The sequence below is a fragment of the Lotus japonicus genome, chromosome 1 (assembly GCF_012489685.1).
Source record: "Lotus japonicus ecotype B-129 chromosome 1, LjGifu_v1.2".
Lineage (NCBI taxonomy): Eukaryota > Viridiplantae > Streptophyta > Magnoliopsida > Fabales > Fabaceae > Lotus > Lotus japonicus.
Window position 1 is genome coordinate 76,085,867 of NC_080041.1, and position 17,756 is coordinate 76,103,622.

The following is a 17,756-nucleotide window of genomic DNA, read 5'->3' on the forward strand; positions in this document are numbered from 1 at the left end:
ATATACTTTTTTTTCTTGTCAAAACCGTATAGCTTTATGGATAAAAAAACATATGGGCCACAAGCCCACAACGTTGTTTTGCAGTTTTTTTTCCTCTCCTTACAAGCGTAACTTGTTGACAAAAACAAAAAACGTCACTTTGATTTTTTTTTAACATCACTTGATATTAAATAGTGAATGGTTCAAACTTGAATCATTGGAAAAAATTAACCTTAAGTCAGTTAAGATTTTTTTCCTACACTTAAAAATGTTTGCCATTTTTTTCAGAATTCTTTATTCCCTTGCAATAGCAATTTTTAAGTCATTTATGATTTAACATTATTTCACAACTCTTGCTCCCTTTCAATTGATTTTTTTTGTGTGGATGTAAAGTTTTATTGGTGATTCATTTTCAATTGATACTAGACAACGTATAAAAAAAAATTTATGGGACATTTTTTCACTAATTGATTTTCTTCCAACTTATTACTTTACATGAAATTCATCCGCATTCTCGAACTCATGTTACAAACATTTTTTTAGAACTCTAATTCCTTTCCAACGGGATTCCATACGGTAAGAAGCATCATCTTGTGCGTAAACTCCGCACTTGAAGTAATGGGAGACCCCACTGCGTCCCATCGCCTCATGAACAAAAACTCCATCAATGTAAATCTTCACATTTGAGGCATCAATATCATGGATCACATTTAATTTAATCCATTTTCCCCAAATATTTGGCACCAAAACTGGAGTCCGATAGTATGAAAGTGAACCATTGTAGGTTCTGAGCATAAGAGTGGTGGCATGAGGCGGAGCTGCCCCAAACACTTGCATAATGCACACGCCGGAAGTACAATCCGGCACAAAGAAATGCCCTTCAAATTGCCACACCCCGGATGAATAATCATAGCCCTGAAATGGTAAGCGAACAAATTTGACAAGCGAGATACACAATAATATTTGTGGGCTTCATTTCAGATCTTTGGATTTGAACTGTTTGATTAAAACATATGATAATCCAAGATCTTTTGGAGGTTCCAAATTAATTAAAAGTGTGTGTTAAGTTGATAGCATTATTTTTCTGAGTATCATGGAGATTGTAAAAGTTCAGAGGATCACTTCTAGAAATTAGAAGGGGTCATTTTGTAATAATTAGTTAGTCACTTCTGAACTTTTACGGGAAGGAATATAATTAATTGAAGATGAAATTGGAGTAGAGTAGTAAAGCAAATCTAGAAGATTTAACTCTCCTAAATACTAGCTATGTCGATAGTTATTTTACCTTTTATAAACACTTATCTTGTTAGAATATAATATTAAACTATTTCTGTGATGTTTATCCCGCAATAGTCCATGAATAATATACTAACTCACCTATCATGGGCTGAAATTTAACTTTTAATTAGAATTATGAGGCAACAATGATCGAACTCTAGACCACTTAATTAGTCATAGAGAATCTATACCATGTCTCATGTCAAGTTACAAATTATCCAAAAGCTTAGGTAAGAGCCACATGAATTATACTATACACTAACATATTACATATCTAACCATATTTCAAATCAATGCGAGAAATCTCAATAAAAATAGGTTTACTACTTACTGTAATACGGATTTCTGTTCGGGGATTGGTTTTGCTAGTTACGGAGTGAGGTTTATCGGTGGAATACACCCACAGCTTGTGTACTCCATAGACAAAGCTATAGCGAGCGCTTTCAGGCAAATCATAAGGCTTCTGAATAACAAGGTTGGAGCTGTTCAAAGGAACTTCATTGAATCCAAAGGTTAGGTCCACCCCCGGCCAGCTTCTTGCTGCATGCATGAATGAACAACAAACAAGGAAGTTAAAAAGAGCAACCATGGCCTGGCACATATATCTCATCTTCCTAGATTGAAGATATATAAATTGGGATTCCCTATTTGAATTTGAAGTAGTCTATGGGATCATTTGATCAAATTAGAGAATGTATAAATATGCTGAGTGTTTGAAGGAGTGAGGAAGTGTGAGTACTTCAGAGTTCAAACTTCTCAATTGAATAATTAAATTATATATAATACCTACTCTACTCTAAGCTCCATAATTAAGAGAACTGCATCTTTTTAATCAAATACAATTAAATAATAAGACTTATAAAAATATAAGGGTGGGTGGGTGTTATACATATATTTTTTTATTGAAAACACTTATTGTTAAATAATTTAATTTAAAAAATAACCACGAATCTTTATGTCGGAAAAGAGACAAGGGGATGATGAAACAAGAAATATTGCGTGTTAAAGCTACTTCAACAGAACAGTTTACTTTTCAAATATTGATAGGGGAGGTTAGAAAATTGGATAATTCACACTTCTCAACCTCCACGAGAAAGATAGAAAAAGAATGGAGAGAATTAAGAAATATGATATGTGATGTAATAAAATAGAGGAGAAAATAAAAATAAGATGACAGAAAATCTAAAGTGTGAACATATCATTATTATTATTATGGAGATTATTACTAACACCTCATCACCCCAATTTATACATCAATTCGCACCCCTTTTTTTTAAATTAAACTATCCTTTTCCTTTTCCTTTTCCACATTCTCACCCTCAGCTCACTCACGGACTCGCTCCAACCCCCTCATTTCTTATCATCTCATCACCCTCACCATCACCCACTAGTCTCTTTCAACAGTACTCCTCATCATCTCTCCCCACAATTCTTCCTAACTATAACTTCTACCGCTTTCCCTTAGTCAAGAAGTTCGACGACGGAATCGGTGAAGCAGATATGCATTTGATCGAGAATTCAATCTTCAGAAAGCATTTTAATCATACCGTATTCTAAAATGCAGTATGTTAAAAATTCATCTACTGAATTTTCTTATTTCTAGTATGTATATGTTTAAGTCGTGGAAAATACAATTTTTGGAGTCAAACTGAAGTCTAAACACATTACAGGTTCTAAAACCCACTAATGTGTAATTTGGAAATTACCTAATATTCGAATATCCGATATTTGGAAAGTTGGAACAAATAAACTCGTGAATTTTACAATTCACGATATTGTTAGAGAAAAAAAGTTATGCAAATATGTCACTTGTTTTTATATCCCAATAAGGTTAATGTGTACTACTAGATTTTTAAAAATCCGGTACTATTCTAATTTAGTTTCGAGAACTTCAGTTTTTAGAGTGTAAATCACCAAAAGCTATATTGGGAACAAGAACCTAGGCGAGCAATTTTGATTTTAACGTGCCAAATTCTAATTCTCATTACGTTAATAGTTAGAATCATGGTAGTAAGTATCGGCCGATACATCGATACGATACGCGATACGATACGTTTTTTTAGACTAATGATACGTATCGTACCCGTGTATCGAATAGTCCCTGTATCGCACTCGTATCGGATGTATTGTATCAGGAATCGTTATATCGCGATACAAAGTTGAATCGCACGATACAGAAATTGGGCAAAAACTTCGGAAAAGACTTATTTTTTAGCCTTTTTTACGTTTTTTTTTAGTACTTTACATTTTGTCATGTTAATGATGTTTATTGGAGGGAATGAACACTTGCAATTCGTCATCTTTGTTTATTTTGAACTTCGAAGTTTATTAAGTTGTAGCCTTGTACGATCAAAGCATAGTTTTATTGACGATTTTGAATGAGATGAAGAGTTGCATTTATCATATTTTGATTAATTATATATATATATCATATATTTTCATTTATGACTTATTTTTGTGTGTGTTTGTATCGTACGATACATAATACGATACGATACACGAGACAAAAAATAGGTCTTTCGATACACGATACGATACACGATTCAACTACCATGGTTAGAATACGTACCGGGTTTTAGATTCTGGTAAATAATGGAATTGATGATATTTTAAAAAATTACTCTTGATATGAGAGGCATGAAGAATAACTAAAGTGATAAGAACAAAGAGACCTAAGGATGCGGAAATTAATTTCTGCAAAGAATAAACCCCTTCCGAAAAAAAAATTGGTCGATGAGAGATGTGGTTGGAGGTGTTTATAACAACCCTTCATAATGGAGGTAGGGGTTGTTTAAATAATACATGAAAAAGTTTGAGTTAAATAACTTATCGTCCAATCACATTGAAGATAAACGTGTTAGAATTTCTATATTTTATTTACAAAAAATTCTATTGGTTTATTGAGTTATAGGTTAGTAAATAGTAATTCACATAGACCATTTAGACAACCCGTGAATTAACTAATTCAAGTAACATAAAAAGAAAAATTCAATATCACTGTGGATTTTGATATGGAAATATTTAATGTTGATAGTCAGAACTTTAACATGCATTTTGGTTTATTATCGTTCGATTACTACAATTTTTTAGATTTCTTTCTGGTGTTTTTGTCTGATTTACTAGACATCAGCCGTCCTATGCCACAAGATAAGTAAGAGTCAACGCGAACCAGTATTAATCTTCATGGTTTAGACATTTAAATTTGAATATTTGCAAGTGGGCACACTCCACAATGTGAGGCAGTATTATACAATCAAAACATTTTGTGTAAAAAATACTAGTGCATTGCAATCAAAAAATAAGTAAAAGCCCCAACTTAAGTTGACATGATTAACCATGAATTTTAAGTTTAACTCTCAATTATGTATTGAGGGTGTTTAAATGACCAATGATAAAGTTTGGGTTAAATAACTCATCATCCAATCACATTGGAGATAAGTGAGTTGGAAATAAATTAATAAATAAAATATAGAAATTCCACCTCACTTATTTTCAATATGATTGGATGATGAGTTATTTAACCCAAATTTTATTATGAGTCATTTAGACAACCTGGTTGATATTATCAAAAAAAATAAAACATTTATTAGTTGATAGATCAAATTTTCCTGCGCTTGTGTCCTGTAAAATCTCAGGCGTCTGATGCTAAATCTAAAATGTAAAGTCATATTAAGCATCAAAAGAAACTAATTTTCATGACTCAACAACTCTATTTCATTTCAATCATGAACATTTTTTGAGAACTCTGATTCCCTTCCACCGGGACTCCATGTAGTAGGAAGGATCATTCTGTGCATAAACTCCAAATTTGAAGTAATGGGAGCTCCCTCCACGACCCGGTGCTTCTAAAACCAGAACCCCATCAACATAAACCTTCACATTACAAGCCTCCACATCATGGATCACATTCAAATAAAACCATCTATCCCAGATGTTTTGAACCAGAACAGGACCCCTATAATATGAAAGAGACCCGTTATAGGTTCTAACCATTAAGGTGGTCGCATGTGGAGGATCTGACCCAAACACTTGCATGATGGAAACGCCAGAAGTACCACATGGCACATACCCCTGCCCTTCAAATTGCCATACCCCAGAAGAGTAATCGTGGCCCTGAAAGCAACATAATACATTAATTCATATATATGGACATATGGTATGAGCCTAAAGAAGAATCAGAAAAGTGTACTTGAGAAAATTAAGATTGAATGTTCAATTTCCTCACAGAAAATGTAAGTGTCAAATAGGTTAGTCTGTAAAAAAAAAAAGAAATATCCACGCGGTCCTTATTGTTCAAATGTTGGTGAAGTTGGTTCCTATATCTGCCATAGGGATTAACTTGACCCACATTCAACACAATCAAGAAGGAACTGCGTCATGAGATATTTCCTTCTTTTATTGACTAACTTTCCCGACACTTACACTTTGAGAGAGAAATTGAGCACTCACTCGAAAATTAAGGAGGTTGCTTGGATTATATACAGCAATGCGGATTTCTGATCTAGGCTTGGTTGGGCTATTTCGGTACAAAGGTTTGTCTGTGGAGTGTACCCAAAGCTTGTGTACTCCGTGTCTAAAGCTGTAGCGTTTGTGTAGGGGTAAATTGTATGGCTTGTGATGGCGCAAATTGGAGGAGTTTAGTGGGAGATGAATGAAACCAAGTGTGAGGTCCACCCGTGAGGTGCTTATTGTGCTGTGCATGATTAATGTAATATAAAGAAGCATGTTCAGAAGAGGCAGAGTAATCTGATGCAGAGTACCCATATCCTTCAGTTGAAAGATGTGGAACAGAGAAAGCCTTAGTAATATAAGTTGAAGCAGTTGAAATGATGAGGAAATGTGAGGAGATGGAGGGAAGCCTTGAGCGGATGGTTTGCAAAATTAGCTAGTCTGAGCGGCATATTTATAATCTGCCCCAATATTACATTGGTTTGTGCCTGCAAGAGAGTTTTCATTGGTTCAATTGGTTTGTGCCTGCAAGAGAGTTTTTATCAAAAGGTTGAACCCCAAAAGAAAAAACAAGAGGGTATGCAACCTGCTATTGATGCCGTCCGCATCCGGGCACTTAATAGTGATTATTGAGCTGCAATAGGAAGACTATGATAATTTACTGAGTTTAGTTTGCATGTGATGTGTGGGGTCGAATCAATATATGTGTATTTGTAAAAGTTCATTGGATCACTATTAGTAATAAGTAGTAGTACAAGGACTATATTGTAATACTATAGAAGTTTATTGTAAGCTGGCATGAGCTGGCATGTTAGTTACTGATTAGTTCAGAGTTTGTTAGGTTGTTAGATAATTAGTTAGTGTCTAATCTAGCTATAAATAGCTATCAACAGTGTTGTATCTTCATTCAGTTGAAATCTCAATATATCAAAGTTTCTTCTTCTTCAATCTCTCTCGATCTCTCTCAAACTAATTTGTGACTCCTCTTTATAGCTAGATTAGACACTAACTAATTATCTAACAACCTAACAAACTCTGAACTAATCAGTAAGTAACATGCCAGCTCATGCCAGCTTACAATTATATCGTATTATACTTTAATTAAGTAATTTTTTTATAAATTTTTTAAATAATAAAAATAAAACAAAAAAACCAAGGTAGTACTCAGTTACCTGGTGGCGCTTTTGGAAGAGTCGTTGATCTCACAAATGGGGATTGCATTTGCAGTGGAATAAGGGTTATGAACAGAGATATTGACTCAGTTCTTGGCTTTATTCAGCAACTGCGGCATATATTATTTTCAATGGTTTATGTCTGTGATCACTGATTACTGTCATTCGCGAGTGAGGTTAGTGGTGTTGTTCGTTTCCTCGTGTTCTATTTTCGTTTCCTGTTCTTCCTGTTTTGGTTTCCATCGTTTTCTATTACTTTTCGGAGGGTTTGGGTGGGTTTAGATTTAGTGTCTGAACAAACCTATTACCTAACACTAATTTGAGTGACCATTTCTTTCTATAGCCAGTCCACTGAGTTTGCTGCTCTTGTTTTTATTTGTGATTTTTAGTGTTTACAAAAAAACCTAGATGAAGAGAAACATTCAGGAAGTGTAAGAGATTAACTGAAGAAAGACAAAGAATCAAGTATCCCAGAGGAAAAACTGATAAAGGTGAGAATCATTATTTCATTATTCATTCCTTTGATCTTCAATTAGCATTGTTATTTTAGCGGGTTGATCAGATTCTTGGGGTCCAAAGATTGGGTTATTGATTAAGTATACATTACATAGCCCTGGGAAATTTGGAAAATAGTACAGCAGACCATTGCATTTTCTTTTAAGGGAAACATGCATTCAACCACCATTAACTTTACACCTTTTGCAAATGAGCGCCATAAATTTTTATTTTGTACTATTTAATCCTTTAACTACACCTATTGTTATAATATGTCATTTGTTCATTATTATATCATGTTCCTTGGAACATTGAAGTTCAAATTGAAATACAATTCGGGCCTCAACAAGTTTTCTGCTAAGAATGCATTAAAATCATCACTTGCTTTTCGAGGGATGCAAGATGACCCAGAGTATGATGTAGAAAACTGAACGTGGGGGGTGATGTGTCTGATTTTCTAGCGCTGTCTCTTGAAGAACCGCTCTTCAGGACCCTTTACCTTTAAGCCATTTTTCAAGGCAAAAAGATGCTGCACTAGGGGAACTTGCTTCACTAGCATATATTGTATTTCATCAGTTCGATTTGTAGTTCAACATGGAGCAATGCTGCAGAAGCTCAAGAACTATATTCAAAATTTTCCAAGGAAACTGTCCTAGACATCACAGCTTCCCTTTTTGACCCTTCCTTTCTTGTTTTAACGGGCTTTATTTTACCACCAAAGCCTGGTAGATAGAGGTAAAGACCAAAGAGCACTGTATTTCAATCCATCCTCTAGTATTTTCATGTGCGTAATGCTCTTACTCTTAGGACTTTCTTTAAGAGCTTCAGTTTTGGAGAATTTTCCATGGTGCACGCAAGTTAACTTGCTTCACTACACTTGGTTTTGACAACCAGTGATCAATTTCATCAGAGGCCGCACATGCTCTTCCTTCACATGGGGTATGCAACTTTGCATTTTCAATTACCCATGACCGATACAACCTTCTTCTTAAGCTGATTGCTCAAGCAAGGTTCCCACTTTTTCTAATGGTAATCAGGCATGGCGCTGATAATGATCAAAGGATCTATTATAACAATAGTAGAAGTTTAAGGATTAATTAAGACAAAATGAAAATTCATGGTGCCCATTTGCAAAAGGGGTAAAGTTTATGGTGGTTGAATGCATTTTCCCCTTTTTTTTATAAGCGTAGACCATTGCATATGCTCAATCTGCATCTGCTATCATGGGTTTTACAAATTCTTCTCAGCTGCTAGCTTCTGCTACTGCCCCGAAAGAGGCTATCTTGATGCCTCTATTGCTGAATAAATGGCTTTTAGATGGGTTTTATGTTTTACTGAAGTATGGTTTGAAACATACTGTCTGAATTTGGGTAAATGCTTGGCAGAATCCACACTTTTTTGTCCTACCTGGTTGCTGTTGTCAAGGATTGTAATAACTGTTTCTTCCTATTTTGTCATCTATTCTCTTTTTATTCAATTTTGTCACTTATTTGCCGTGTATGCTTTCTGTATTAATAAAATATGAGATTAGGAATTCCTCAGTGTTATTGTTCAAGCTTCCAATTGTTTCTACATATATTAACATTGATCTCATAGCCTTTTCTTGTTACAAATTGTGTTCCTTTTCCTTCTACAATAATTATTGCTTTATACTACAGATATTGTAGGAATCTCTCAGTGCTTCCTTCTCAAAAGCATCATATCAGTGCAATAAAATCTACACAACCAAAACTAAAACACAAAATAAAAATGGTGTTCAATGGCTTTGTATTTTATTGACTTAACTACTGTGATCATATTTATCTTTGTAAAAGTTTATTATCAGGCCTTCGTGGAAGGGAGATAAGTTTTATCCAGTCAAATTTTATAATTATACAGGGGCGAAATTATCATTTCTTATTTTTTGAAGGCGTATAGTGCAATGCTCTATGTGATTAGATATTTTTATGTTAATACTAGTCATGAGATCTGTTGAGCTTAGAAAAAGGTTTTTTTTTTCTTTTTTCTATAAATATTTAAACACCAAAAAATAAATTTTCATATTAATAATATTTTGAAAAATTATATATATTAAAACAAAAAATAAAATACCCGTGCATTGTATGGTCTACTTACTAGTATATATAAAACAATGATTAAATAATGAAATTTGAGGTGGGCCATTTTTAATTGAAAGGTGTCATGTTATTAGTTTTGGCCTTTGGGGTGTGAAAATGCAACACTTTGAAAAAGAACACAAAATAGTGATGATCACAGAATAGGAAGTAGTTGAGTTCAAATTCTCCACCTCATGAACCTTCATTCTCTACAATCTTCTCCCTCTTGCAGAATGGCGTGCATCGTAGCTAAACTCAGAGCAACAACCCAATGCTCCTCTCTTCTGAGGCGCATTCAGAGCATGAGCAACATTCCCGAAAACACAGTGTACTCAGGACCCATTTCCCAGAACTCGAACCAGAGAGTGACGCTGTCCCAGTTGAGGCAGAAGCACAAGAAGTCCGAACCCATCTCCATGGTCACTGCCTACGATTACCCTTCCGCAGTGCACGTGGACATGGCCGGAATTGACATCTGCCTCGTCGGTGATTCCGCAGCCATGGTGGTTCACGGTTACGACACCACTCTTCCCATCACCATCGATGAAATGCTCGTTCATTGCCGCGCAGTGGCTCGTGGAGCCAAAACACCTCTTCTTGTTGGGGACTTGCCTTTTGGAACATATGAATGCAGCCCCAACCAGGTCATATGCTATAATTTATTTAAATTTTCTTATCTTTTTCAATATGGGTGGAATTTGTCACTTTTGGAGTTGAAATGTGTGTTTTGTTCCAAACAGGTCATGTGTGTTTTGTTTTTGGGAATTGATATGTGTAAGTGAAAAATGAAATTTAAAGGTTTTTGATATTAAGCGCTTGAGGTGTTTGTTTGTTTGTTTCACTCAATTGTTGAACTTTCTTACCTTTTGAAATGGTTGTAAGTGTTGCTGTTTTGGTTATGAGCAGGCAGTGGATGCTGCAGTACGGATTTTGAAAGAAGGGGGAATGGATGCCATAAAATTGGAAGGAGGGTCCCCTTCGAGAATTGTTGCTGCAAAAGCTATTGTTGAGGCTGGAATAGCAGTGATGGGGCATGTTGGGCTTACTCCCCAGGCCATTAGTGTTTTAGGGGGATTTAGACCTCAAGGAAGGAATGTTGCTAGTGCTGTCAAGGTCTATCTCTCTCTTGCATAATGCATCTATTTTGTATTTGAACAATTTTTTCGTCATCCTAAGAAGAATATGTCTGTGTAGGTTGTGGAGACGGCATTGGCTTTACAGGAAGCAGGGTGCTTCTCGGTTGTTCTAGAATGTGTGCCTGCCCCTGTGGCTGCTGCAGCAACAGCAGCCCTTCAAATTCCGACAATCGGAATTGGAGCTGGACCCTTTTGCAGTGGACAGGTTCGTTTGCTTGATTTCTCTCTTAACTAGTATCTATTGATAAGATATTTTTATTAAGAGATGAGTGGTTTACATTTGTAGCACTTATTTGGTTTAGGTGAAAACACATCACCATTGCTTGATTTGAAGTCATTTATTCTTCATCAACTTGCTTTATTTGGCTTTTAAATCATGATGAGTTTGCTCTTAAATTATAGTTTCATTTCCCATGTATGCGTCTAGATTTTACTGAGTTGGAGAATATGACAAGATTTGTTTGAGTCTCTTGAGTCTTGACTACCTGAAGCTATAGATGGATGTAGCTCTAGTTTAATTATTTCTCAGTTATTTTGGCATGATTAGACAAAGCGCTATTTGTGCATTTACAACTTTACCTGGCACTTGTTCTTCTGGGGAATCTGGTTTCAGATGAAGCCAATAATGTCTAATTAGTTTTATTATTCATGCAGGTGCTAGTTTATCATGATCTGCTTGGTATGCTACAACACCCCCACCATGCAAAGGTGCTTAATGCAAAGCAATTATTAACCTAGTTGTTCTTTCTTTCATTATGGGATTCAAAATAAAGTTGAGATTATCTATATCTTTCACAGGTTACTCCAAAATTTTGTAAGCAATATGCCCGTGTTGGAGATGTCATCACTAAAGCATTAGTGGAGTATAAGGAAGATGTGATAAATGGTTCATTTCCTGATGCTCAGCATAGCCCATATAAGATCAGTGAAACAGATGCTAATGGTTTCTTAAATGAGTTGCAAAGGTTAGGTTTTGACAAGGCAGCATCTGCGGTGTCTGATGCAGTTCAGAAAATGGTTACAAACAAGTCAATTGGTGAAAGAAACTCAACAAAGTGATTATTTAGTAAAGCTACATGATAGCCCTTCTTTTTCACTTGATGTCCTTCATTTTCTTTAATGTCAGATAATTAAAAGGCACAACACTTGACTAAGATAGATAGATGCCATCTTGGGGCATATTTCTTTTCTTGTTTTTCCTCATCTCCTTTTGATAGTCAAGGTGGAATGCATGAATCTAGATATGCTACAGTACAGAAACATGTTTTTGCTATCTAACGTCATATATGGAGCCTCCAAAATACCAAAGCCAATATCAGTAAAATAGTCCTACGTTTTGAAGCATTGTAGCAGAGTAGAATGTTGGAAACTGACTCTGAGTAAACCCGTTCATATGTGGAAGCCGATGTCTACTTCATTCACTCACCAAAATGAGGTGGGTGGTAACATGCTTGGATTGTGTTATTTACCGGTTCTTCTTTTTTCCTTCATAAGTTGCGCTTATTGGGTTGGAATCTACTAAAGCTCGCAAAACTAAATATGTACTTGTGAAATTGCTTGTTAAAAATTCAGAAATAATAGTTAGGTTTTGGTTTGGCAACACCTAGCTGATAAGTTAGTTCAAAGCTGAAATGCTAGATGATAGGTTATACGTTATCTGAAGGCTAAAAGATGAACAGTTGGCTGATATAATCTTGGTTTTCTTAGTTCTAGAGATTTTCTTAATGATTTTCCTGAATGAATATCATCATATAGACTCTCTGATCTTTATTGTTACCCTGCTTTATTTGAAATTTGTGTTGCACCATTCACAACCATTTCATACATGTCATATTCGTAGCATATTATATCTCAATTTAAAATTGAGTTTTATCTGTACAATACTTTTCTAAAGTTTTGAATGAAACTTAGTGTTAGCAGGTCCACCGGTGAGGTGCTTATTGTGCTGTGCATGATTAGTGTAAATAATATAAACAAGCATGTTCAGAAGAGGCAGAACAATCTGATGAAGAGGACCCATATGTTTCAGCTGAAGATGTGGAACATAGCCTTGGTAATATAAGTAGAAGCAGTTGAAATGATGATGAAATGTGAGGAGTGGGAGGAAACCTTGAGGAAATGGATTGCAAAATTAGCTAGTTTGAGCGTCATATTTATAACCAAACCTGATATTTACCACTCTCAACAGTCACTTTTATGATAATTTTTTACCGCCGCAAAATGTAAAATAGAGAAAACGTGCACGGTCCTACAAATGACTTCGGAAGTGAATTGGAAATTTTACACTTTTATTAAGAATTGTATATTAGAGGATAAATTAGACAAATACTCCTCCCTGAATTTGCATTGGTTTGTGCCTGCAAGAGAGTTTTTATCAAAAGGTTGAACCCCAAAGAAAAAACAAGAGGGTATGCAACCTGCTATTGATGCCTTCTGCATCCGGGCACTTAATAGTGATTATTGAGCTACAATAGGAATACTATGATCATTTACTTGGAGTTTAGTTTGCATGTGATGTGTGGGGTCGAATCAATATATGTGTATTTGAGCAAGATTTTTGTTCTCTTTCACCAAGTACCTTCTGCTTGCTTGGATTAACTATCTTGTGTCTCAATAAATTTATTTTTCTTATAATAAACTGCAGTTCAATTGTTGGAAGCTCCTACAATGTTTCCTCTCATGTTAATGATGCTGAATGAGATTTTATCCATTGCTTTTCGCCTTGAATTAGACCATCTTCTTCAAGCATGTGCGTAAAGAGGCTAATTGTGCAGAATTGTTAGCATTTTGGGATTTCCATTTGCAGTGTACTCTTAAGATTTGGGTTGTTCCTTTAATTTTGATCCACTTCTTGTTTTTTATAAGAGGTGTTGTGTTGTTGTTAGGTAGTGTTTATTGTTTATTTTCCTTTTGCACCAAAAAATAATGACATATCAAAGAAAAGATAAATTTTCTTTGATAATATTGTATTTTATTTGTAGACATAAAAGATGGTTGGGTCGGTTCAAAGGGCCCAATAGCACCTCAGCGTATAAGTCATCATGACTAAGTGAGTACAATAAGAGCAGACAAAATATATGATTTAATTTAGTGAAGGAAAATCTTGTTCTAGCTAAGACCGATCAATTTGACTGAAAAAGCTTTTGGAACTCGCTCCTACATAGTATCTCCCAGTGCAATGTAAAATTCAAAATCATGTAATTTTGTCGCTGAAAGAGATTTTGTAAAGTAAACAGGTAAAAATGATATTGTATTATACCATCAACTAAGTAATTTTTTTATATAATTTTTTTAAATCATATAGTTGTGTTATTTTATATGAGACGAAATGCATGATCAAACATAAATACACTGTTGCGTTTAAAAAATAAATGTATTAATAAAATTGTATTTGAAATTACGTGACAGAATACAGAAAGGTGAGGTATTCTTGTCTTTTGATGGATGCTCTTTCCTAATAAAGAACATTTTCGTTCATCATATCTCTAGTTTCTTCTCTTCTATTTTTTATCTCTCTAGTTGGGGTTGGGGTTGGGGTGTGGGTGAAATGTCATGTTTTTCCTTTTTAAAAACTTTGATATTTTTCCACTGAGATTCCATGTAGTCGGAAGGATCATTTTGTTCGTAAACCCCAAACTTGAAGTAGTGCGTTCCGGCTCCACGATCAGCACCTTCGTACTTAAGCACCCCATTAATGTAAACCTTAACACTAGAGGCACCCACATCATGAATCGCATTCACCTTGAACCACCTATCGTAGATGTTCTCAGCCATAACAGGGGACCTATAATAAGTGAGAGAACCATTGTAGACCCTAAGTTGCAAGGTTGTCGCAGAGGAGGTTCCACCGAACATTTGCATAATGCACACCCCGGTTGTGCCACTAGGCACATAACCATACCCTTCAAATTGCCACACACCAGATGTATAATTGTGTCCCTGCAAAGTGAAAATTAAGTCAGCCGAAACTATTCATGGTCTTTTACTCCAAAAACTTAAAGTTGGTTTAAGACATGTATCGTGGACTTTCTTGATAGAAAATAGAAGTAATGAGAAATGTAATAAAAAAATTTAGGAAAAGGGTGGCAGAGAGAGCTCTAGTTGTGGGCTAACCCGACAAAGTGCGATAAGGGCAAGCCAAACAACCATGACTCAGGAACCTACGCGCCTTATATAACACGTCAACTTGCATGAGTAACTTATTCATTTAAAGTGGTTTCATGAGTAGGTTTTGGCAAGCCAACTCGCAAGCCAACCTGCCAAAAATATTTTTTAAATGCTTTCACATCATTTATTATTATTTTTCTTGTGGGTTAAGTTGTCAATCTGTCGTGGGACAGACGAGTTGGTTACCAACCCGCATTCTCTCTCTAATGGGTCAACTCGTCCCTCTCTGCCCAGTTTTAAGGCAGAGTAGGGTGGGTTGGGTTCTCCTTTTTTTTTTTGAAAGCACAGGTGGGTCGGATTCATTACAATCCTCGAATAGAAAAAAAAAATTAATAAGTTATATATGTCTACCGTAAACCAATAAAATTTCATTTCGCAAGTTTAAAGAGTTTTTTCATGTAAATTAATTTTAGCACATAAATGACTATATTATAAATAATATCGGATAAATTTTTATAGTCAATATATTCTTCATGAAAGAACCACTTTTTAACATGATTAATCCACTATATATAGAATAGCAGCGCCGAAAATAAGAGGATTGGAGACGTAAGAAAAAATTGATGTGATGTATCAAGACTGAATTAATCAAATCTGAAACATAGAGAATTGGGTCTTACAGTGATACGAATCTCAGTTCGTGGCTTTGTATTGCTGCTAGGCATGTGAGGCTTGTCCGTGGAGTATACCCAAAACCTGTGCACCCCATTTATGAAGCTGTAACGTTCGTCCACTGCAACATCGTAAGGCTTTTCGACTATAAAATTTGAGCTGTCTAAGTGAACCCGGGCGAACCCTTTTGTGGGATTGTCAGCACCTGAGGCCAGGGAAGGTTGGTAGATGATCAATGACAAAATGGTAAGATGCAAAATTGGTAACAGCTGCACCATTTTTGAGGTTGAAGATAAGATGGTTTCAGACTAGTTCTTTTCTCTTAATATTGGATGGTTTGGAAAGGTTTGACATGGGTACATGGTTTTATATGGAAGAGAGTCAAACACGTACGGTTGATAAGAATATGTCATATATGGTTTATGTTCTGAAAACTATATATAATATAAACGTATAAAAAGTCAAGCTGTCTATTAAGACCCTAACTCATACGCCAACTCATGTCTTTGTCCCCTTCCACACCCAATTCTACTCACTCATGAGATTGAAATATAAAAGAAAAAATTACGATATATGATGAATAATGTGATAGAATAAAAATATAAGTGAAGATAAAATAGATGATTATATTATGTGAATAAGAAATAAATCAAACACATTGTCACTAATTTAATTTATAGCTAACTTTTTTTTTGAAACCAATTTATATAACTTGATGATATGGTTGTGGGGGATTCCATACATTTTTTTTTTATCAACTTTGACTTTTACACTATTTTTTTCTTATAATCGCAATACTTTTTCATCTTTTTTTTCATATACTTTTCTTTTACTTTTTATAATCACAGATCATTTACAATATCTAAATTTTTTTTTTATCTTTTTTTCTCATTCTAGGTGTATATGAACATTAGTGTTTCCCGACCTAAACACGCACAGTAAGCGTTGATGTCTGAAGTTAGCGGCATTTTTAATAGATAATCCAAATTCAAAGGTCTTGCATGATGTCACTTGACCCTGGCTCTACGAAAATGCCTAATCCTCATTGAGATTTAATAAACATAAACTTTTAATTACTGTAATATTACTTAGTTTTGATTTTGGTATACTCTAACTTTTTCCTATATAAGCCCTAATATCTGAATGTTTGTAGTTGATTTTCGTCATTAAGGGAGAATATAGTAGTTAAGTGATGGTAAATCTAACATAAATCTATATCATCATCATTTGATGATGTGACATACTTTTCCACAAAGTCACATTCAAAAATCAAAATCAGATTTGTTTAAATTACATATAAGGGTGATTTTAACCCTATTCTAAAGGACTGATCAGATTATATTTAAAAAGTAAAGAAAAAAGTTATGAAATTCTTCCTGTATTATTTGAACAATGAAATGAAAGTGAATCCCTAACATATGTCACCCTTTCTATATTAGATGGCATAATTATAATATGCACCATCTTAGAAAATGCATGATAAAAATAATTTGGGCCCTTTTTTGTTTTTCTTCAAAGCAATCTTTTTCAAAATTTCACCTATCCATCCCAGGAAATGTCTCCCATTGTGTGGTTAATGGGCGTTTAGGCCCAAAGTCCAAGATCACACGGGCCAATTGCATAATAGAACGTACAAGTAGTTGTTGAGGGTGCCCACTAGGATGGGTAAGTTATATTTTGGTCCACCGTTTGACCAAAGGATAATTTTGACATTTCCCTTTTTCTCTACCATTTTTCTCTTCCTGTTCCCTTTCCCTTCCTATTCTCTTTTCCTCTTCTCCCACTTCTTCCCAATCAGCCCAGCCACCAGTGAGAATAAGTGAGATTTGCAAAGAGCGGTGCGATTCACATCCTCGTCGGAGCACTCACTCGCCACCACCACCCATACAATCCGGCGAATGCAATTCCCCTGCTCGATGCTCCGCCGACAACCGTCGACAACAAAAATCACAGAGGAAAACGATCAACAACCACATAGGTCAGGTAGAATCCCAGGAAGATTTTTTGCTTCAATTGGAGAATCATCACCTTCTTCATTGAAGAAACAGGGTTCTGGTTCTGGTTCTATCCGTTCCGCCATTGTCCCAGGAAGATTGTCACTGGATGAGAGAAGTGGGAGGAAGAGGAAAATAAGTGAGATTTGCAACCCAAAAGGTTTCTGATTGTTGCTTCTCTTCAACTTGCTTTGATTTCACAACTTCTCATATGCAAATGGAGAGCGATTGTAACATGAAGCTGAGTATTGGATTGATGGGTAAAGGGAACAGATCTCACAACTGGATGAGTATCTAACGATTGGGGGAAGGGGGAGTCTCACGCCCAGAACCGAAGCTTTGAATCATAGGGGTGTTGAAGACAACCGATTCTTCTGA

The 17,756-nt window shown here is 35.3% G+C and overlaps 4 protein-coding genes across 5 annotated transcripts; 1 reads left to right on the forward strand and 3 right to left on the reverse strand.

The window, feature by feature from the left end:
* Nucleotides 1–413: 413 nt before the first annotated feature.
* LOC130732054 (citrate-binding protein-like) lies at nucleotides 414–2,004 on the reverse strand. The gene is made up of 2 exons (XM_057584179.1): nucleotides 1,589–2,004; nucleotides 414–894 (listed from the first exon to the last, which is right to left on the reverse strand). The coding sequence occupies exons 1-2, from the start codon at nucleotides 1,865–1,867 to the stop codon at nucleotides 505–507; spliced, it is 669 nt and encodes a 222-aa protein (XP_057440162.1). The 5' UTR covers nucleotides 1,868–2,004; the 3' UTR covers nucleotides 414–504.
* A 2,922-nt stretch (nucleotides 2,005–4,926) lies between these two features.
* On the reverse strand, nucleotides 4,927–6,391 carry LOC130732055 (citrate-binding protein-like). Of its 2 annotated transcripts, XM_057584180.1 has the most exons (3): nucleotides 6,293–6,391; nucleotides 5,740–6,194; nucleotides 4,927–5,370 (listed from the first exon to the last, which is right to left on the reverse strand). In XM_057584180.1, exons 2-3 carry the CDS (start codon nucleotides 6,019–6,021, stop codon nucleotides 4,981–4,983), a joined length of 672 nt encoding a protein of 223 aa, XP_057440163.1. In that variant the 5' UTR covers nucleotides 6,022–6,194; nucleotides 6,293–6,391; the 3' UTR covers nucleotides 4,927–4,980. The 2 variants fall into 2 exon arrangements, with proteins under 2 accessions (XP_057440163.1, XP_057440164.1); XM_057584181.1 differs by lacking the exon at nucleotides 6,293–6,391 and having other exon boundaries at nucleotides 5,809–6,286.
* A 473-nt stretch (nucleotides 6,392–6,864) lies between these two features.
* Nucleotides 6,865–12,090, forward strand: LOC130711925 (3-methyl-2-oxobutanoate hydroxymethyltransferase 2, mitochondrial-like). Its single transcript, XM_057561714.1, has 7 exons — nucleotides 6,865–7,054; nucleotides 7,268–7,369; nucleotides 9,702–10,113; nucleotides 10,376–10,582; nucleotides 10,664–10,810; nucleotides 11,260–11,313; nucleotides 11,404–12,090. Exons 3-7 carry the CDS (start codon nucleotides 9,703–9,705, stop codon nucleotides 11,662–11,664), a joined length of 1,080 nt encoding a protein of 359 aa, XP_057417697.1. The 5' UTR covers nucleotides 6,865–7,054; nucleotides 7,268–7,369; nucleotide 9,702; the 3' UTR covers nucleotides 11,665–12,090.
* Nucleotides 12,091–13,964: 1,874 nt separating this feature from the next.
* On the reverse strand, nucleotides 13,965–15,763 carry LOC130732056 (citrate-binding protein-like). The gene is made up of 2 exons (XM_057584182.1): nucleotides 15,393–15,763; nucleotides 13,965–14,544 (listed from the first exon to the last, which is right to left on the reverse strand). Exons 1-2 carry the CDS (start codon nucleotides 15,660–15,662, stop codon nucleotides 14,113–14,115), a joined length of 702 nt encoding a protein of 233 aa, XP_057440165.1. The 5' UTR covers nucleotides 15,663–15,763; the 3' UTR covers nucleotides 13,965–14,112.
* Nucleotides 15,764–17,756: the final 1,993 nt, after the last annotated feature.

What these genes read in the sequence shown, in the direction of transcription:
- LOC130732055 (XM_057584180.1), bottom strand. Translation starts at nt 6,021, where the DNA reads ATGGGTACTCTGCATCAGATTACTCTGCCTCTTCTGAACATGCTTCTT. An exon ending in GATCAGAAATCCGCATTGCT is followed by an intron (nt 5,371 to 5,739) that starts GTATATAATCCA and finishes TGTTGCTTTCAG; the next exon opens with GGCCACGATTACTCTTCTGG.
- LOC130732054 (XM_057584179.1), bottom strand. Translation starts at nt 1,867, where the DNA reads ATGAGATATATGTGCCAGGCCATGGTTGCTCTTTTTAACTTCCTTGTT. An exon ending in GAACAGAAATCCGTATTACA is followed by an intron (nt 895 to 1,588) that starts GTAAGTAGTAAA and finishes TTACCATTTCAG; the next exon opens with GGCTATGATTATTCATCCGG.
- LOC130732056 (XM_057584182.1), bottom strand. Translation starts at nt 15,662, where the DNA reads ATGGTGCAGCTGTTACCAATTTTGCATCTTACCATTTTGTCATTGATC. An exon ending in GAACTGAGATTCGTATCACT is followed by an intron (nt 14,545 to 15,392) that starts GTAAGACCCAAT and finishes TTCACTTTGCAG; the next exon opens with GGACACAATTATACATCTGG.
- LOC130711925 (XM_057561714.1), top strand. Translation starts at nt 9,703, where the DNA reads ATGGCGTGCATCGTAGCTAAACTCAGAGCAACAACCCAATGCTCCTCT. An exon ending in ATGTTGCTAGTGCTGTCAAG is followed by an intron (nt 10,583 to 10,663) that starts GTCTATCTCTCT and finishes ATGTCTGTGTAG; the next exon opens with GTTGTGGAGACGGCATTGGC. An exon ending in GACCCTTTTGCAGTGGACAG is followed by an intron (nt 10,811 to 11,259) that starts GTTCGTTTGCTT and finishes TTATTCATGCAG; the next exon opens with GTGCTAGTTTATCATGATCT.